Source organism: Dermacentor albipictus, chromosome 5 (assembly GCF_038994185.2).
Source record: "Dermacentor albipictus isolate Rhodes 1998 colony chromosome 5, USDA_Dalb.pri_finalv2, whole genome shotgun sequence".
Taxonomy (NCBI): domain Eukaryota; kingdom Metazoa; phylum Arthropoda; class Arachnida; order Ixodida; family Ixodidae; genus Dermacentor; species Dermacentor albipictus.
This window is the reverse complement of record NC_091825.1, coordinates 98,536,221-98,553,715: the sequence shown is the minus strand read 5'-3', so window position 1 is coordinate 98,553,715 and position 17,495 is coordinate 98,536,221. Positions and strand designations below refer to the sequence as shown.

At 47.0% G+C, this 17,495-nt stretch overlaps 1 protein-coding gene across 1 annotated transcript; it reads left to right on the top strand.

The window, feature by feature from the left end:
* The first annotated feature begins 7,605 nt into the window (after positions 1 to 7,605).
* LOC135917267 (keratin-associated protein 19-2-like) lies at positions 7,606 to 16,910 on the top strand. Its single transcript, XM_065450815.1, has 3 exons — positions 7,606 to 7,763; positions 10,307 to 10,504; positions 16,523 to 16,910. The coding sequence occupies exons 1-3, from the start codon at positions 7,727 to 7,729 to the stop codon at positions 16,795 to 16,797; spliced, it is 510 nt and encodes a 169-aa protein (XP_065306887.1). The 5' UTR covers positions 7,606 to 7,726; the 3' UTR covers positions 16,798 to 16,910.
* The last annotated feature ends 585 nt before the right edge of the window (positions 16,911 to 17,495 follow it).

Sequence of the window (17,495 nt, the reverse complement as noted above, 5' to 3'; positions counted from 1 at the left end):
CAGAAAGCAGTTCGAGCGCTTCTTCACTACCTGAAAGCAACAGACTTGAGTGCCAGACTATAACATCCTATACCTTACTTAGTGCATGTGAAAGTGCGGTATAGACTCGTTTTTTCTCTCTCTCTCTTTCACTCCCCATTCCCATCCCCACGTGTAGGGTAGCAAACTGAATGTCTGGTTAACCTCCCTGCTTTTCCTTCTTCCCTTCTCTCTCTCTCTCTCTCTCTCTCTCTCTCTCTCTCTCTCGGTACAGTGGTTAGCGTCTTTGCCTGTTGATTGAATGTTCGCGATCTTGAATCTAGTGGGCTTGGGCTGTTTTCTTGATGCTCTTTCACGCTACCGCGAGGCAAAGAACCTATTATTCTCGAGTGTTTACGGTTTCTTCAAAGCATACGACCAAGGCTCGGGTGGCGCACTAGCGGGGTCGGCGTCTCTCCACTTTCCCTGCGTCTCCGATCCAGTTCTCTTCCGTCTCGACCTGGAACACTTCACATCATCTGGCGAAAAGTTCCCGATCTCTGAAAGCGCAGCTAGCATGCCCATAGTAGACGCCAATAAGTGACGTGACTGCTTGTGCTTCGCAGGCGGACGAGCAACAAGCGAGCGTCCGTACTAAACCGCGATCCCGGTCGCTTCATGCTCGCCCGACGATGAAGTGCAAGTGCGGACGTCACCCATGGTCGTCGTGGTAGTTGCGCGCTTGGGCTGTTTAGTTTCGCTTTTCTGCGTGAAACTGGCCGGCATTCGTTATGGGACCTGAGAATAAGGTTCCACCCCATCTGGTGCCAGCGCACACCAACCGTTACTAAGGGCTCAGTATAAAAATTGAATCTCTCTCTCTCTCTCTTTTGTTACAGTGCAAAAATGAGTGAACTATTTGTATTATTTTAAACGGTTATAAGCTCATCAATGGCGTGCCGAAGTCTAGTGCTCAATTGCATAGATATCTTAATAAAAGTAAAATTCCCTGATTAGCATATTATTTATCTAATTGCTACATCGAGTGATTTTCAGATGTGTCACTCTATGGTAAAAGCACTCGAGAACAATCTCGTCTTCCCTATATTTAAGCAATTTCGAAGTCATTTCAATAAACACTAGATCTATTCAAAAGAAAGGAATGTTTAACAACACCGAATAGTGAGTTCTCGAATAGAATTCAATAGCAAGTGTTATTAGATTCGTATGCAAAACTTCTGAATATCGAAAGAATATTGAAAGAGGCCCACAGCAACTTTCATTTCACTAACATTTAAAAACTACGTGGTTTCAGCCACAGCAGTGCATGTGGCACTGCTGCAGCTATTTTGTTCTCGCCAAAGTTGGTGTGCCAGAAAAATTGGCAACGCATCCATGCTTGGGAGATAATTGGCCTCGTTAAGGTTGACATGACATGACAAGAACTTTATTTGAGTCCTGAAGGACTGAGATTTTGGGGAGCTAAAATCGAAGGCTCCCGAAGGTCAAGTCAGTGGCTCCGCCCAACGATGGGACCGGAAGATCAAGTCCCGCCGCAATGTCGTGGGCCCTCCGGACAGCCTGGAGTTGAATGTGGAGATTGCTGATCTTGAGAGATTCCTGCCATTGTTCTTTCGTGATGGGTGGAGAGGTATTAAGGGCTGGGCACAGCCAGAGCATGTGGTCAAAAGAGCATGAGTCAAGACCACATTTGGGGCACGACTGTGAGTGTTCAGGGATCGAGGAGTGGGATACGAACGGGTTTGCCTCGTTAAGGCTAATAAAAATCTTTCTGGTGATGGGTGTGTAGTTTGGGATGATGTGCGTGCGTGCGTGATGTGCGTGCGTGCGTGATGTGTGTGTGTGCGTGTGCGTGTGCGTGTGCGTGTGCGTGTGCGTGTGCGTGTGCGTGTGTGTGTGTGTGTGTGTGTGTGTGTGTGTGTGTGTGTGTGTGTGTGTGTGTGTGTGTGTGTGTGTGTGTGTGTGTGTGTGTGTGTGTGTGTGTGTGTGCACGACGTTGACGTCTGGTCACCTGCATTTGCCGCAAACGAGCAGCGCTGGCCTCCGCCGGCTCCTCCATATAGCGGCAGCACACGGCGCTGGTGCTCTGGTGCTTGCGTTCTTCGAACTTCTGAGCGGTAAGCAGTTTCCTTGAACGAAGCACGGTGATGGTAAAAGGGCTGCACAGAACGATACAATTCCGCCGGTAAATGTTTGGGACGCCTGTCAACAGCGCTACATCAAGCCCAGGACATTTTCCGCGTGTCGAAACACCCGTTGACCGCGCCAGCCGGCGCCTGCTAGGCCTAAGCTCACGATTTGGTCCCCTACCAAGAAGTCTGCCTGTTACCACGAGTGCCCAAGCCATGGCAGACCCAGGCCCTGCACTAGTGACTCTTCTGACTCCTCGATCTCCCATGAGCTTCCGCGGCAATGCCTGCGAGGATGCAGGATGCGAGCGCGTAGACAAGTACAACGAATGGCATGCTGGACAGAAGCTATCCTATGTGTAGATCTCTCTTGAAGACGGAGCCCACACATGGTTCGTAAATCGCGAGGGAATCTGGCCAAGCTGGGATGAGTTCCGCCGCCAGTTCCTCCATACGTTCGGGAGCACCGAAAGGCGAGGCAACGCGCAGCGTCTTCTCGAATCATGGATTCAAAAGCCGAATGAAACTGTTGCCATGTTCGCTGAGGACATGGCTCGTCTTCGTCGTCGTGCAGACCCCGATATGCCCGAGGAAAAAAAACACAGCCACCTCATGCGTCTCGAAAAGGAGCAGCTGTTTGCCGGTCTTGTGCGGAACCCGCCGACGAGTTTCGATGAATTTACTAAAGAATCGACGGCCATAGAGAGCGCGTTACACCTACGCAGCCACCAGTATGATCACCTGACTAGCACTGGACCGGCAAGCGCCACAGCGGCCCAGTGTGTGACGATCACAGACGAAGGTTCCTTGCACCGGCTAATACGCGAAATTGTTCGGGAAGAAATTAAGAAGGTGACTGTCACGCCAAATGGATGCACAGCTGTGTCGGTGGCTGGAGTTATGCGCCTAGAAATAAAGCAAGCGTTTGCGGCTCCAGAGCCAAATTCCAAGACGTGGCAGCCCAGCTACGCAGATGTTGGCTGCCGACGGCCACCTCCGATGCCGACACCACAGTCACATTCCCAGACGTGGCAACCCAGCTACGCAGATGTTGTCCGTCGACCGCCACCTCCGACGTCGACGCCGCAGTATCACCAACAGTCAGCACCGGCATCGCCATGGTACCATAGGGAACAACCGACGCGACCACCACTTCGCAAAACCGACATTTGGCGCACCCCTGACTACAGGCCCTTGTGCTTCCACTGTAGGGAAGCGGGCCACATCTGCCGTCATTGCCCTCATCGCGTCGAAGGGTACCAAGCGTTCCCATTCACTGCTTCTCGTCGTGCTTTCGACGGCAGCCGAGTGAACATCGACGCGTATTCGACGAGCTGACAAGCCGATTCTCCCGGTTACCGGTGGCACTCCCCTTTTCCGGGGCATTGTTTTCCAGCTGCAAGACGCAGTTCCACTGACGTGGCCCGAGGGCGATCTCCCAGCCCACGCCGGGGAAACTGCAGGCCACGACCTCAGGGGGGAAGTTTGCCACGCATCGAAGTGCCGAAAATGTCCCATTGGCGTCGAATGTGAAGCCGATGCAGCCAGATGATTTGACGGCAGACGAGATTGTTAGCGCCGATGTTACTGTGTCAAGTGACGGCCACGACGTGAAGGCACTAGTATACACTGCCGCGGACTTTTCAATCGTAACTGAAAAACTGGCGGACAGACTTCACAAAGTGAAAATGGAATGGTCAGGGCCGCATATTAGAGGCGCTAGAGGCGAGCCACTGACACCGACTGGCAAGTGTACTGCAATGGTCAACACAGGGGATTCGTCGTTCGTCGCAAATTTAGTTATTCTCCCCGACTGCTACACAGATGTAATCTTAGGTGTGGACTCCTTACGCGAGTACGGCGCCATCATCAACATACCCGAAGGTATACTAACTTTTTCTGGAGACGAAAGAGCAGAACTAGAACGCAAGGCTTTGCGCATCATAGACGACGTGACCGTACCACCGTTATCTTGCCGTCTTGTTTCCGTCAGGTGCGACACAGAGTACGATGGGGAAGGTATTGCCAAGCAGATAATTACGCTTTTGCTCACTCAAGGTGTTGCCACGCTCGGAAGTCTCGTCGAAGTAATGCATGGGCAAACAGAACTACTGCTGACAAACTTCAGCATGCAACGACGACACATTGCAAAAGGCGCAGGAGTTGCTCACCTCGACGAGATTGCGGAATTCGCCAAATGTTTTGCATTACACCAAGGGGAGCAATACGCATCAGCACTATTGCCTGTTCTTGACGTGAGCGCGAGCTTATCACCAGCGGAAAGGCAGCGCCTTGCGGACCTGCTTCCCCAGTTTCGCTATTGCTTCTCCTCGACCTCCAGAGTTGGTCAGACGCCACTGACGAAGCACCGGATTATCACGGAGAAGACAGTGAAACCAATCCGACAAAACGCGTACCGTGTAGCACCAAAAGAACGCGAAGCGATCCGAGAGCCAGTGAAGAAAATGCTCGACTACGACGTTATTAAACCATCAAAAAGCCCGTGGGCATCGCCGGTAGTGATGGTCAAAAGAAAAGACGGCAGTCTACGTTTCTGTATCGACTGCCGTAAGCTGGACCGGATGACAAAGAAAGACGTATACCCATTACCGCGTATCGACGATTCTCTCGACAGGCTGAGGCATGCCCGCCACTTCTCGTCGATGGACCTCAAAAGTGGCTATTGGCAAATCGAGGTTGACGAGAGAGACAGAGAAAAGACTGCTTTCGTAACACTTGATGGGCTTTGCGAATTCAAGATCCTGCCTTTCGGTTTATGCTCAGCTCAATTAAGCAACTTTTCAGCGACTCATGGATACGGTTGTCAGGCCTGAAGTGGCAGACATGCCTTGTATACCTCGGCGACGTGATAGTTTCTTCGGATACTTTCGAGGAACACCTTAGACGGCTGCTGGTGGTTCTACAAACAATCCAATTCACTGGCTTAACAATGAAAGCAGAAAAGTGTCACTTTGTTTTAGAGGAACTCCAGTTCTTAGGCCATGTTGTAAGTCATCAAGGCGTCCGCCCTGACCCCGACAAGATCACGGCCTTCGCAATGTTTCCAGCGCCAACGGATAAGAAGGCAGTGAGGCGTTTCCTAGGTCTCTGCTCGTATTACTGATGATTTATAGCCAGTTTTTCACATATAGCTTCACCGTTAACGCACCTTACAAGGGAAGACGTTGCCTTTGTATGGGGTGAAGAAGAACAAGCAGCGCTTAATGGTCGCCGACAGTGCCTGCAAACACCTCCTGTACTGGCTCATTTTGACGAGGACTCTCCTACCATGATTCATGCGAGTGCTAGCAACGTAGGTCTAGACGCTGTGCTGGTGCAGTGAAGACTCAGCCGAGAGAGTCATTGCATGCGCAAGCAGGATGCTCTCACGCGCTGAGTCTAACTACTCAACCACAGAAAAGGAATGCCTTGAGGTGGTATGGGCAGTTATGAAGTTTTGCCCGTATCTCTATGGCCGTTCCTTCAGTGTTGTTAGCGATCATCACTCACTTTGCTGGTTGACGAACTTGAAGGATCCGTCCGGTCGACTAGCGCGTTGGAGCCTAAGGCTTCAAGAATTCGATATGACAGTGGTGTACAAGTCCGGACGAAGCACTCCGCCACCGACTGTCTTTCAAGGCCACCGATTGAGCAGGAAGTCACAGAAGATGACGAAGACATGGCTTTTATAGGTGTTCTAAACAAGGCTTCAATTGCTCGTACGCAGCGGTAAGACAGCGAACTGATTCCGCTTACTGAATTTTTAGAAGGCTGGATTACAAGCGCGCCCGAAACATTTCCAAATAGCTTGCCATCATTCTGGGGCCGTGTAACGTAAAGCTATTCCAATATGTTTTTATTCCAATCTCCTGACGTCAAATTTGCTTAACCGCCGACGCAAGCATCGGACAGTCACCCGCAGGGTTTTCTGAACAAACCAATAAAACGCTCTCCTCGTTCATAGTAGGTCACTTTTGTTTGCTGGAAAAACGAATAACATTGCCTACACTGAGCGGCTTGTCTTATCTAATTGGCTCACAAGAGGCGAGGAGCACGCTCAAGTGGACAGGGATTCGATAGGGCCAGGCCAGTGCACTGAAAATAGATGAAGAGGGTGGTGCCGCCGTCTGCGATTGGTCTGCTCTCTCTTAGCTTGCGGTGGCTTGTCGACAATCGCTGCGTCATGCAACCGATGCTTAAGGATGACGCTAAAACGGATCCTCAGCAAAGAAGACTTGGCAGAACGAGGTCGTAAACATGCCGAATGGATCCATTCTGCAGAATTTGCCAAGAATGGGCACATGCCTGTATTACTTCGAGATCCCAAAGTCCTCCGTTCGGGCATATACAAAGTGGCGCATACCCAACGACCCAAGTTGTCTAGTACGCCAAACAGCAGCCGGCAGTTCTTTGTTCGGGCGCCTACCTATGTGGGCCCATGTTGTCTGCTTGGCAAAATGGCCGTCAGCACATGTCCAGTGTTCCAGGCTAGTAGACAACTTGGGTCACCGGGTATGCGAAAGATGTTACACACGGACAGACAAACTGCAGAGTGGCTAAGGCTCCAAAAAAGAGTTAATCGCATTAAAATGATGGGAAAGCAGAGTGAACAACCGCGCATAAACTGCGAACTGCTTTCGCGAGCTAAGAAATACTTACAATGCTTTACAAGCCAACTGCGATGGTACGTAGCATGGCGTAAAAAGCCAGATTTAAGATCCTGCAGTTGTAAAGAAGCCTCCGCGGGAAAATATGACGTTTGAAACACGAGCGCAAGCGTCACAACAAACTCGCAAGAATAGTCTTTTCTGGTACCGAAACTAAAAAAAAAGAAACGCCGCCACGACCTCTCCCCGAAAGTGACAATCTTTTGGAGGACTTGGCTATCGCGTGACCTTCGAAATAAAGCAACGCCCGCGGATGGCCCCGGCTGCCTGCGGTGCGCTGAAAGATCTCTGAGGTTGCGTACTGGGACTTGCGTTGTAGCGACTACCACCAGGTGCTGGCTGTTTAAAGGCTGCTAAAAAAGAAAGCTATCCATTACCAGCACTGCAGCTTTATCAAGATTGTTTTAGTGGTATCGACTACGCGTTTATAACAAATTTAGCAAAAGCGAAATTGATTTGCAGCGTGTCTTTAATCGCGGTCGAGATAAGAAAAATATACCTGTGATTCTTACAAACACAGAACCCAGTTTGCATTGTGAGATTGTGGGTCAGTTCCAATAAACTTAACCTTGTACGCTCCCATGAGCTGAGAGAGGCGATCGCAGAACAGTCGTGTGGTTTATTCTCTGTACTTCCTTTTTTCGGCTTCCATGTGACAAGACAAATAGAGCATAGGTCAACGTTTGCTTGCCTTTCTTTTTCTTACTACCCTAACAGGCCACTCTTAACAAAATAATGCTTGACTTGTTTCCTGCTGGGTATGGCTCCAACTGTTCGATAACCAGCTGCCGTCACTGACAAGAAAAAGAAGGAAAAGCTTGATGACATGGGACAGAACAGTTTGCTTTGGTCACGTTTTCGCGATAAAAGCGAGCAGAGCCTCCAGCGGCGATAACCTGTCGCCGTGGGTCAACAGCTTCCAGAGGACAGCGCACCGAATCCAACCCCAAAATGAAAGCGTTCATCGTTGTTTGTCTTCTTTCGGCAGGTGAGATAAGCAACCGTAGACTCTGCACCAACAAATTATTCCGCTTCTTTTCATTACGACGCATGCTTTAAATACATTTTTTTCGAAATAGTGCACTTTCTTATTCATCTCTATTTCCGTTTAGCCTGTCCCTACGTCTCTAATAATCAAACTTATGTGTGTTTTTGGTTGTTTTTCGTGCGTCTCAGCGAGGGCAGGCAGGCTACAGTCAAGAGTGTAGTGAACACTCCCGCATCATGAAAGTTTCTAAGCTCATTATTGCCTGTGTAATCTGCCGACTTTAATGTAATTGGTTACACAAGCGCCATGAACGGAAGGAGCACGTACCAGCCAGCAAGTTAAGCGCGACATGTTCGTTGCTTGAGGAGACGTTAGATTGGATTAAGTGGAGAGGTTGGAAGCCGGTGTGCCCTCCTGCCTCATTGTACTTCTATATGTGCTAAAGCGCTTTGAGTGATAACATTGCTGCTTAATATTGTAAAAAGAAAGAAATTGCAAGTATCGAGGTTGTCTTTATCATTCACAGCGAAACGTATATCCCGTAAATGGTACTTTGTAAATGGTATGAGGGTGAAGACGACAGTGGTCACCATCACTGCTTCGGACGCCAGGTGGAACTACTTATCGTTTTCGGTGGTGATAATTTTGTCGAATGTACTCGGCCAGTTCCTCTCACACTGAGCTGTTTTACGTTTTCCAACAAGATCGTCGTTCATTGCATCATTACTTTTTCGGCATGCAGCTCTTGCATTGCATCACGGAACCCCCTAATTGTGCCTGCTTAAGACATACTGTTCGGCTAGTTGCGTAATCATGATCAAATATGGCAGCGCACTTCGTAACAAGGGCATAAAACAGAGTGAACAAACACTACAGCGATTGTGTTCGTTGAACTCTTTCTTACGTCCTTGCTTCGAAGCGCGATATCATATTCCACCATTGTGCCTCTATGAAGCTTACCTTCAATGCCGACGAGTGTGACTGTTCCTTGGCTGTAGTTCTAAATTGCACCATTACTTACAACTCCGCATCTCCACCTCAACATACTCTTTTAAGCCTCATATGAGTGGTAGGCGCTTATTTTACAGTCGCAGTTCCGCACCTCTTCTTCACGTCAAATGACCTACACTCTAACGTGCACAGCATCTAAACAACCTTAATGTACTCGCTTTCACCCTCTTCTGTAACGAAGCGTGTCCGCAGCATTACCTTGTGCTTTAGCTATTGTTTTTAAAGAAATTAAATTATGGGGTTTTATGTGCCAAAGCCGTGATCTGATTATGAGGCACGCCGTAGTGGGGGACTCCGGAAATCTGGACTACCTTGCGTTCTTTACGTTCACCTATATCAAAGTACACGGGTGTTCTCGCCTTTCGGCCCCATCGAAATGCGGCTGCCGTGGCCAGAATGCGACCCCGCGACCGCGTGCTTAGCAGCCCAACGCCAAGTCATTGTTTTTAATATCTTATTTGTTATGCAAAAAGTAAGCTGTATCTATGCATTGCTTTCGTATTAATTCCTTGAAATCCCTTGTTGTCACCGCTAAATATATTCATCTCTATATGGAACATGAGTTTGCGTGCGCGACTTTTGATCCACGGCAAGCGTTGGCTATTTGGTTCAGATTGTCCTCACCATAGCGCCAGCTAAACCACTACCGAGAAAACCATATTAAACGCAACTACTATTAAGCCATGCAATTGAGTCGATGCTGTATATCCTTCACTGAATAACGTGGTTCACCCTCAGAAAGCTTATATTTTCGTTAAATCGCACAATTGCTCCATAAAGCAGGGAATCCTGCAGACACGACGCCTGCATTGAACAATTTTTGCGCAACACGTTCACACAATTTTACTGATTTATTTTTTACTATTAGTAGAAATGTAAACACATATCATTCATTTGTTATCACGCCAAATTATGTGCACTAATGAATCAAGCAGAGAAAAACAAGTGTGCCACAAGCACATTGGACGTTTTGTGAGGCCATCTTCGCAGTCTACTAACGTCGCCGAAGTGGACTGCAAACAAGAAAGGAACGAAAAAAAAAGAAAATCAAGAAGGAAAAACAACCACAAATAACATAGTAACATTTTGTGTGCACTGAAGCTTTCCACTTCGTCATTTGCGCTGCAAGGTGATGAGCAAAAATATGAAAAAGAACAAAATCTTGCCCAAAGCGCCACTAGCGTCGCCACCGTCAAAATTATTGCTTTTGTGAATTTACATTTTTATCACACGGCAACGTGTGCTTGGCTTTTTCTTTTTTAAACATACAGTCGGGTGCTTACTGTGCCGGAATGTGTCAACCACTGACGATCATACACAGTGAAGAAAAGCGCAAGTCCTGTGTTTTTTTCTGACGTGCGATTCTTTAGAGTTTTACGGGAATTCGCTTGTTCTGCCTCGTTACAAGGTGGCACTTTAAAATTCATTTTTTCATAGAGCAATCTGTCTGTTTAGTCTCGCATATTATTTTTTTTCTCTTAACTTCACTGATACGGAACCTCAGAGTTTCAACGTATGTGTCTTCCCTACAGCCGCCCTGACAAGTGCGCGAAGGTTTGGTCGCTTGGGGAATGACGTCGATACTAGAGGTCGTATACGCGGTGGACTGCGTGCCGGAATCGAGAAACTCGGTCCTCGTGGACAACCAGGGGTTACCGCCAGCATAGGAGGTGAACTGGGCGGAACACTCGGTGGACGTGCCGGCGTGGGAGTAAGCAGCTACGGCTATGGTAAGATGTGCATTAGATATGATTTCGTAATGTGAATGAGCGATTTGAATGAACACTTGCGAAACATTAGCCTTAAAATCTGACGCCTTAGGTTTATCGACATATACCATTGTTGACTGCTGACACATCGTTAATTTTTGGTTTTTAAGTATGTTACGCCAATGACACGTACCCCTAAAAACAAATGCTTAGTGCAAATTGCAGCACAGTAGCCTCGCAGTGCGCTGGTGAGTCCACGATCAGTGGCACCCAGAAGCACATTTTCACACATTACTCAACCTTACCATCTCCATCTCACTGCCTTATAAGTAAAATATTGTAAAATGCTACCTGCACCTTCGAAAATTGAGTGCGATATTATTGCCATTCCCCATTTTTGTACATGTCTTCATTTTATTTCTGCGGGAATAGAAGCAACGCACTGGACTCGCATCGGAAGGTTAGCGAGAGAATATAACAGTCACGCTAACAATTACTGCTTGACAATCGTTCAAGACAGTTCAGTGCAGACAAACTGGCACACTATGGATGGACTGCCAGCTGTTATTCATAAGTATGTTAAAAAGAAAGAAAAAAGAAACTGGATGGACAGTGCACAAAGGCTACCAAGCAGTTAAGACGTCCCAGCAGATAAACAATTGTGCTACACGTAAGTACGTTGCATTTAAAGACGTACTAGCAAACGCAAATGCAACAATAACTAAAGCAATCATTTGTGACATAGAATATCGCTTATTTTACGCGCTTAGCTTAATCGAATAATACGGAAGTACATCAACGAATTGCTGTAAAAAAATAATATGCCCAGTATCAACCTTTAGTGTGTTGCAAAACACTCAATTTTAATTTGTTTTCCGAATGAATGCAGTTGCGGCATGTTTACCGTGCCACAATGTAGCGACTGCATAAACGTTAAAAACAGCAGTATACAAACCTTTGTTCGGCAAAACAGAATTTCGACTACGTGTCGGATAAGTTCTAGACGCAAGGCGTATCCTCCCACGGCAGTAAGGAGAGAGCCAAGTATTGCACGGTCTTTGTGGCCATCGTTGCACTCTGACGTCAGAAGTCGCGACACCCTTGACTTCTCTTCGTTACATTCCGCGTGGCGACACGAAGGAAAGGACGGGCTCATTAGGCGCGGTGCGCAAAAAGGTCATGTTTTCACTAGTAACATATGCCTTAATTGGGAATTCGCATGTCTCAGATACAGTGCGTTCTGACTTCGCATATTTTATACAAGCTAGGCTTATGTTACGTGATGCATGCTCTAACGATCCACTATTTGTTTATTTATTTCTGTTTGTTTTGCTTTTCGCTGTTTTCTTCTTCTTTTTTTTCTTTTTTCAGACGTTTTTTTTTTTTAATTACTAAAGTTCATTCTTGTTTATTGGTATAGCCGACGCGTTCTGTGGCTTATTTCCATTTCGGGCTGGCTAGTTTGACATATACCCATTTTTCTTAGCAAAAACGAGACAAGAGAACAAACAAGAGAAGACAGAGTGTTTGTCGGTTTTGTTGTATCATGCAAGTGCAGATAAGCAGCTCTATTTTACCCCAATCTCGTAATTTAAAGAAAGAAACCCGCAACAATGCCTTGCCACAGTGTCGCAAGCTTCGTAAACTGACTTAAGTAATCTTGCAGAGTTGATGTATAAATCGTACCAAGCCCGCAATGCTTGACTAGTCACGTACCGGCCCCTTTGTTGCCTGTCTTCTGCACAGATCTGCCTGAACGCGGTTTCGTAAAACATATTCAAGGGCTCACTAGTACGTAACGGCGATAAATTGAGTTGCAGTGGCACGAAAACTAATCCTTGCGGGAGCAAAAAAAAATTTTATATGACGAGAAATGCCACAAACTCCCATGCTCCTTTTCTTTTCTATCTATCTGAAACAGGCGGCATATCGTACGCTTACATATTAGTGTTTTTTTTTTCTTTCTAAGGGCCCTATAACGTAAACATATTACAATGTGTTCTTAGTCCAATATCCTGACATCAAATTTGCGTAACCGCCAACGCAAACATCCGACGGTCAACCGCATGGTTGTCTCAACAGACCAATTAAATGCTCTCCTCGTTCATAGGAAGTCACTTTTGTTAGCTTGAAAAACAAATAACATTGCCTACACTCAGTGGCTTGTCTTATCTAATTGGCTCACAAGAGGCGAGGAGCACGTTCAAGTGGAGATTCGATGGGGCAGAACCACTGCACTGAAAATCGATAACCGGATGAAGAGGGTGGTGCCGGCGTCTGCGATTGGTCCGCTTTCCCTTACTTAGCTTACGGTGGCTGCTCGAAAATCACGGCGGCGTACAACGGAAGCTTAAGAATGACACTAAAACGGATCCTGAGCAAAGAATAGTAGGTAGAACGAGGTCGTAAACGTGCCGAAAGTGCCCGAAAATGTTACACAGTTTTATTATACGCAAATAAAACCATGCTCTCTGGCAGGATCGAGTACAGCCAGTGCATGAGCGATAGGCGGCAGCCATCTTTTATTCCTTTCTGAAAGCGGCAGCCTGCGGCTATTCAGAAGAAAACTTTGTTCGGCATATTAATACATCCTTAACGCGTACACGTCACTTTGACCAGGTGAGTTTGTCCGGTTTTGTGACGTCGCGTGACAGGCAGGTAGCGGGTGCAGCCCGCAAACTTTTGAACAACAGCCGAAGGCTAATGGCCGAAAGGCGTCGATTCCGAAATAAGTATTTTTCTTTCGTTCGGTCAAATCGTGCATAATCAGCATGTATACGTCATATCAGATGGGTTTCCGTGACGGTTTCCGCGGTTCCGTGACTATCGCGGTTTCCGTGACGTCGGGTGACAGACAGGTGACGTGGGGGTGGTCCAAAAACGTTTTTGACCAATCGCGGAAGGCTGATAGCAGAATTGGAATAGAAAAGTTTGGAATAGTTTACGTTATAACGCCCTTATTTTGCATTTTTCTATACTAAACTGAAAGTACTCGAGTCACGCACACGGTTCTGCAAGACTTGCATCGTATGTAATTACGCTGTTTTAAGACTCTAGAATATGCCCCATCATGTCATCCCTTCTTTTTTTATTTTTTCGTTTAGTACTTATGTCGGCACACGACATCACCTATCATTAAAGGTAAATATGCTTTCTGGATAAAGATCAAGCATTTGGAGCTTGTCCTGGTCTCAAGTTCTTTTTTCGGAGTTTGCCTTCTTTTTGTTATTTTATCTCCGATGGTTACCAACGTGCCCATAGAAGAGAATTAGCCAGCGATCGATCTCACTTCCAGTGATGGAAACAAACATTATAGATATTAGGACACCACTCGTCTACTCTGTGAGAAAAGAAATGTCATTTAAAGACTATCAAAGTAGTGCTGCCATAACCTATCGATGTGCTTTAACTCGTGGTCAGAAATTCTGCGCATTAAGTAGTCAGGCACCCACTAAGGCATTCCTTTTATCGAGCCTACCTATATAACGGCTGGACAATGTTAAAATAAATCATGGGATGTATAATGCAAAGTAAATACCTGTACGCAAGAACTATTCCTAATCGCTCTAATGTGCCAACCTTCATGCGAGTGTACGTTACGTAAAAGTTTCCAAAACTTTTCGCCATCGCATAATTAGCACCAGGAGGTATCTTAATTTCCTTTGAAGTGTAAGAATGTCTGTATAGTAGTGGCTTATTTTGCTATTACAACAACTGTTATAAGAAAAGATAAACCACATGCAACAGCGAAAAATTGACTGGCTTTACCGCTCAATACAGTCTGTCCCCCACTTAAAACAACAAGCGCTTAAAAAGACTGTCAATGTGCGCAGCACATCGTAATGCCGTGTTTTACTTCGTGTTACTTCTTCATGAAGTCTTAAGGTTCGTCCTAACTTGGCCTAACACTTGGTAGAGGCCGGTGACTAATGTAATAAAAATATTGCCGACAGGTCCAGGCAGTCTTAACTCATTCGCCCGAAGGATTCCAAAATCTATAGGACCGAAAAGGTTCCGACATGCTCAAAAATGGACACCTTCCATTTGCCTCTTATCTCAAGAAGTGATGCCAACTTCAGCGCAATGCTGTTGCTTATCACGTACGTCTTGCCAAAGAACATAGCATATCGTGGGTTGCCAGTTTGCCATAGCCATTTCTATAGCATAATTGCGGCGTTGTTGTAGTTGGTACGACTTTCTCCCATGTGACTGCCCCACACAGTAAACGAAAATGAATTTTGGCCCCACCGACAGTGGCTGTCTGCAACAGTTGTTGCTTGCGTGAATTGTACGGTGGCACTTTTTTCATCGGGCTGTTCTCGGGAGTCTTAAACCTTGCTACAGCGTTAACTTTACTCCGTTGGTTCATGGGTACCATAACTGCGCGCTCTCTTTTCACCCCATTGACCTTTATATCAAATGGACCACGCTGCCCGCTCAGCCCATACTGAGGAGCGCCACGTCCCAATTCCTCTTTCTAGAACTGACGCAGCACGGAAGCTCCGCCTACTTGCTCGGCAGTGCACCGCGTCACAATGGAATGAGCCACATTTAAGAAACACGCGACTGTACTCACTTGATCCCACACTAAGTCTTCGAGCGCCATCACAGCTTCGCTGTAGAGACGCCACGCTTTTATATCGACTTTGGTTGGGCGTTGCCTTTACTAAAGCCTATGCATTCCGCATAGCGATGACCGACAGCCCAACCTGTGACCACTGCGGCCTTGAAGAATCAATTGGCCATATCTTGTGTGCCTGCCCGCAGTACAGTCAACAGAGGGCATGCCTTCGCCACGATCTTGACCAATTGGACGGCCAACCGCTATCCGAAAAAAGAATTCTACAACATTGAAAGGACCTACCGTCACAGAAAAAGGCCGTGCAAGCGCTATTGCGCTTTTTACGATCTACCGGCCTGTGCGAATGACTAACTGGAACGCCTTTTGTGTGTGTGCCTCCATGTGTGCGTGTTTTTTCCCCCTTTTTTTAGCGTTTTCCTATCCCCCATCCCCAGTGTAGGGTAGCAAACCGGAGACTCATATCTGGTTAACCTTCCTGCCTTTCCTCTTCACTCTCTCTCTGGTCTCTGCCCGCGATGATGAGGATAAGTTTGCATTGCTGAAAAATTTGGGAAATATTGCACAACTTTTCTCTCCATCGCACGAAGAAATGGAGCCTTTATTTCCACTGAACATGTACGTGATATGATGTACACACTGTACGAGAGGCGTTGTTCAATTCTAATGACCCTCCCTCCTACTTTGGGGCCTCAGGCGCCTTAAGGCAACACTGGTCCCAACCTGATGCAAATGGTCGACAACTTTCGAGCCGGCCACGTCCTCTTTCCTCTCTTCCACCCTAATGAATCTGGGGGTGAAATCTTAAAAAAAAATTTAGTTAGGCGGTTCAACAACCACGTCAACAGCATTTTAATGTCCTCACCATGTTACCTCAGTCAGCCGTATTTACGCTCTTGATGACTACTTTCGCTACGGGCTTACATGTTTGTGGGGCTCACGTCACAAAATAATATGACACATCCCGAGAGTACCTAAAGTAGTTCGTTGTGCCACATTTGCGTGAACGTTTATTTTCTGATGCATAGAATATTATCAAAAAAGGTATAGAAATTGCAACGTCTACAAAATATTTTATTTTTAAAGTGTTAAAGTTGTGCACATACTCGCTCTAAGTTCAGTCTGCATCAACGCCCGAGGTCCCGTTGTTCACGCCGCATCAGGTGCTGCCACCTGTCGCCTAATGGTGATATCATAGCCGAAGCCAACTTATGATGGGTAATGCACGGTAATGTGAGGCCATGGAGTGCGGCGACTGTTTTGTGTTTGCGTGTGTTTGTTGATCCCCTTAACGAATGCACCTGTGTCGCTGGTCAAAGATATTTAAAACAGTGATTTCTAAACGCACCAATGACGTTGTCAATGTGCTCTCTGCTGAAACGTAAGAGCTTGTTCTGGCACTTGTAAGAGGTATTTTATACCCGAATTTTTCTCACGTAATCACTTTTTCCTTGGCGCAGGTGGCCCTGAGTGGGGCACTGAGTGGGGCCCTGGTTTCGGAGGTTATCCGTATGGAGGATACGGCCCATATGGTGCATACAATGGATACGGCGGATACGGCGGATACGACGCAGGTTTTGGCTCTCCGTACGGCGGCGGATATTATGGCGCCAAACCGGGCTATGGCTACTACAATGGATACGGTTCACAGGGTGGCTACTACACTGTCCCTGCTTACCCTGGTAGCAACCCCCGTGGCCGCACACAAGCTCCAGCTCGTGCCGCACATTCGTAAGAGTGCTATTCCTGTTGCCTACTTCACTCCACTCTGAAGAAATTGCAACTTTTTCTTCGCGGTGTTAAAAGGTGATGTTAGGTCACAAATAAAACGTAAAAGCAAAGCTCAAATTTATTCTCTATTCTTTCACTGTCGCACTCAACGATAAGATAAGCAAACCCGCGATAATTCACTAACTTCTAAAAGCGAGTCAGAATGGACTCATTAGACCTCAAGTCCTCACTTTCAGAATGCTTCAAACCAACACGTACACCACGCAGAACAGACTACATCACTACATGCCTGAGATATAGTAAACATCATATTGCGAAAATTGCCTTCAGCAGACTAGACGTACATCACTTGCTCTGGCCATCTGGTCGGACCCACGCAAACAAGAATCAAGATTCCGCCACGCTATAAGAATCATTACTCAGCACGGACCTGGCGGAGCAGCTCTGGGCCAGCCAGCGAGCCCACAATGCGGCCAGGGAGTTAAAACTACCGGTCCCAACGTGCGAGTAGCCCGCTCTATGGGGCCTTGCGCCCCGTGGCCCGCAAGACCTTTCAGTAAAGTTATTCCATCCATCCATCCATCCATCCATCCATCCATCCATCCATCCATCCATCGATCCATCCATCCATCCGTCCGTCCGTCCGTCCGTCCGTCCGTCCATCCATCCATCCATCCATCCATCCATCCATCTATCCATCTA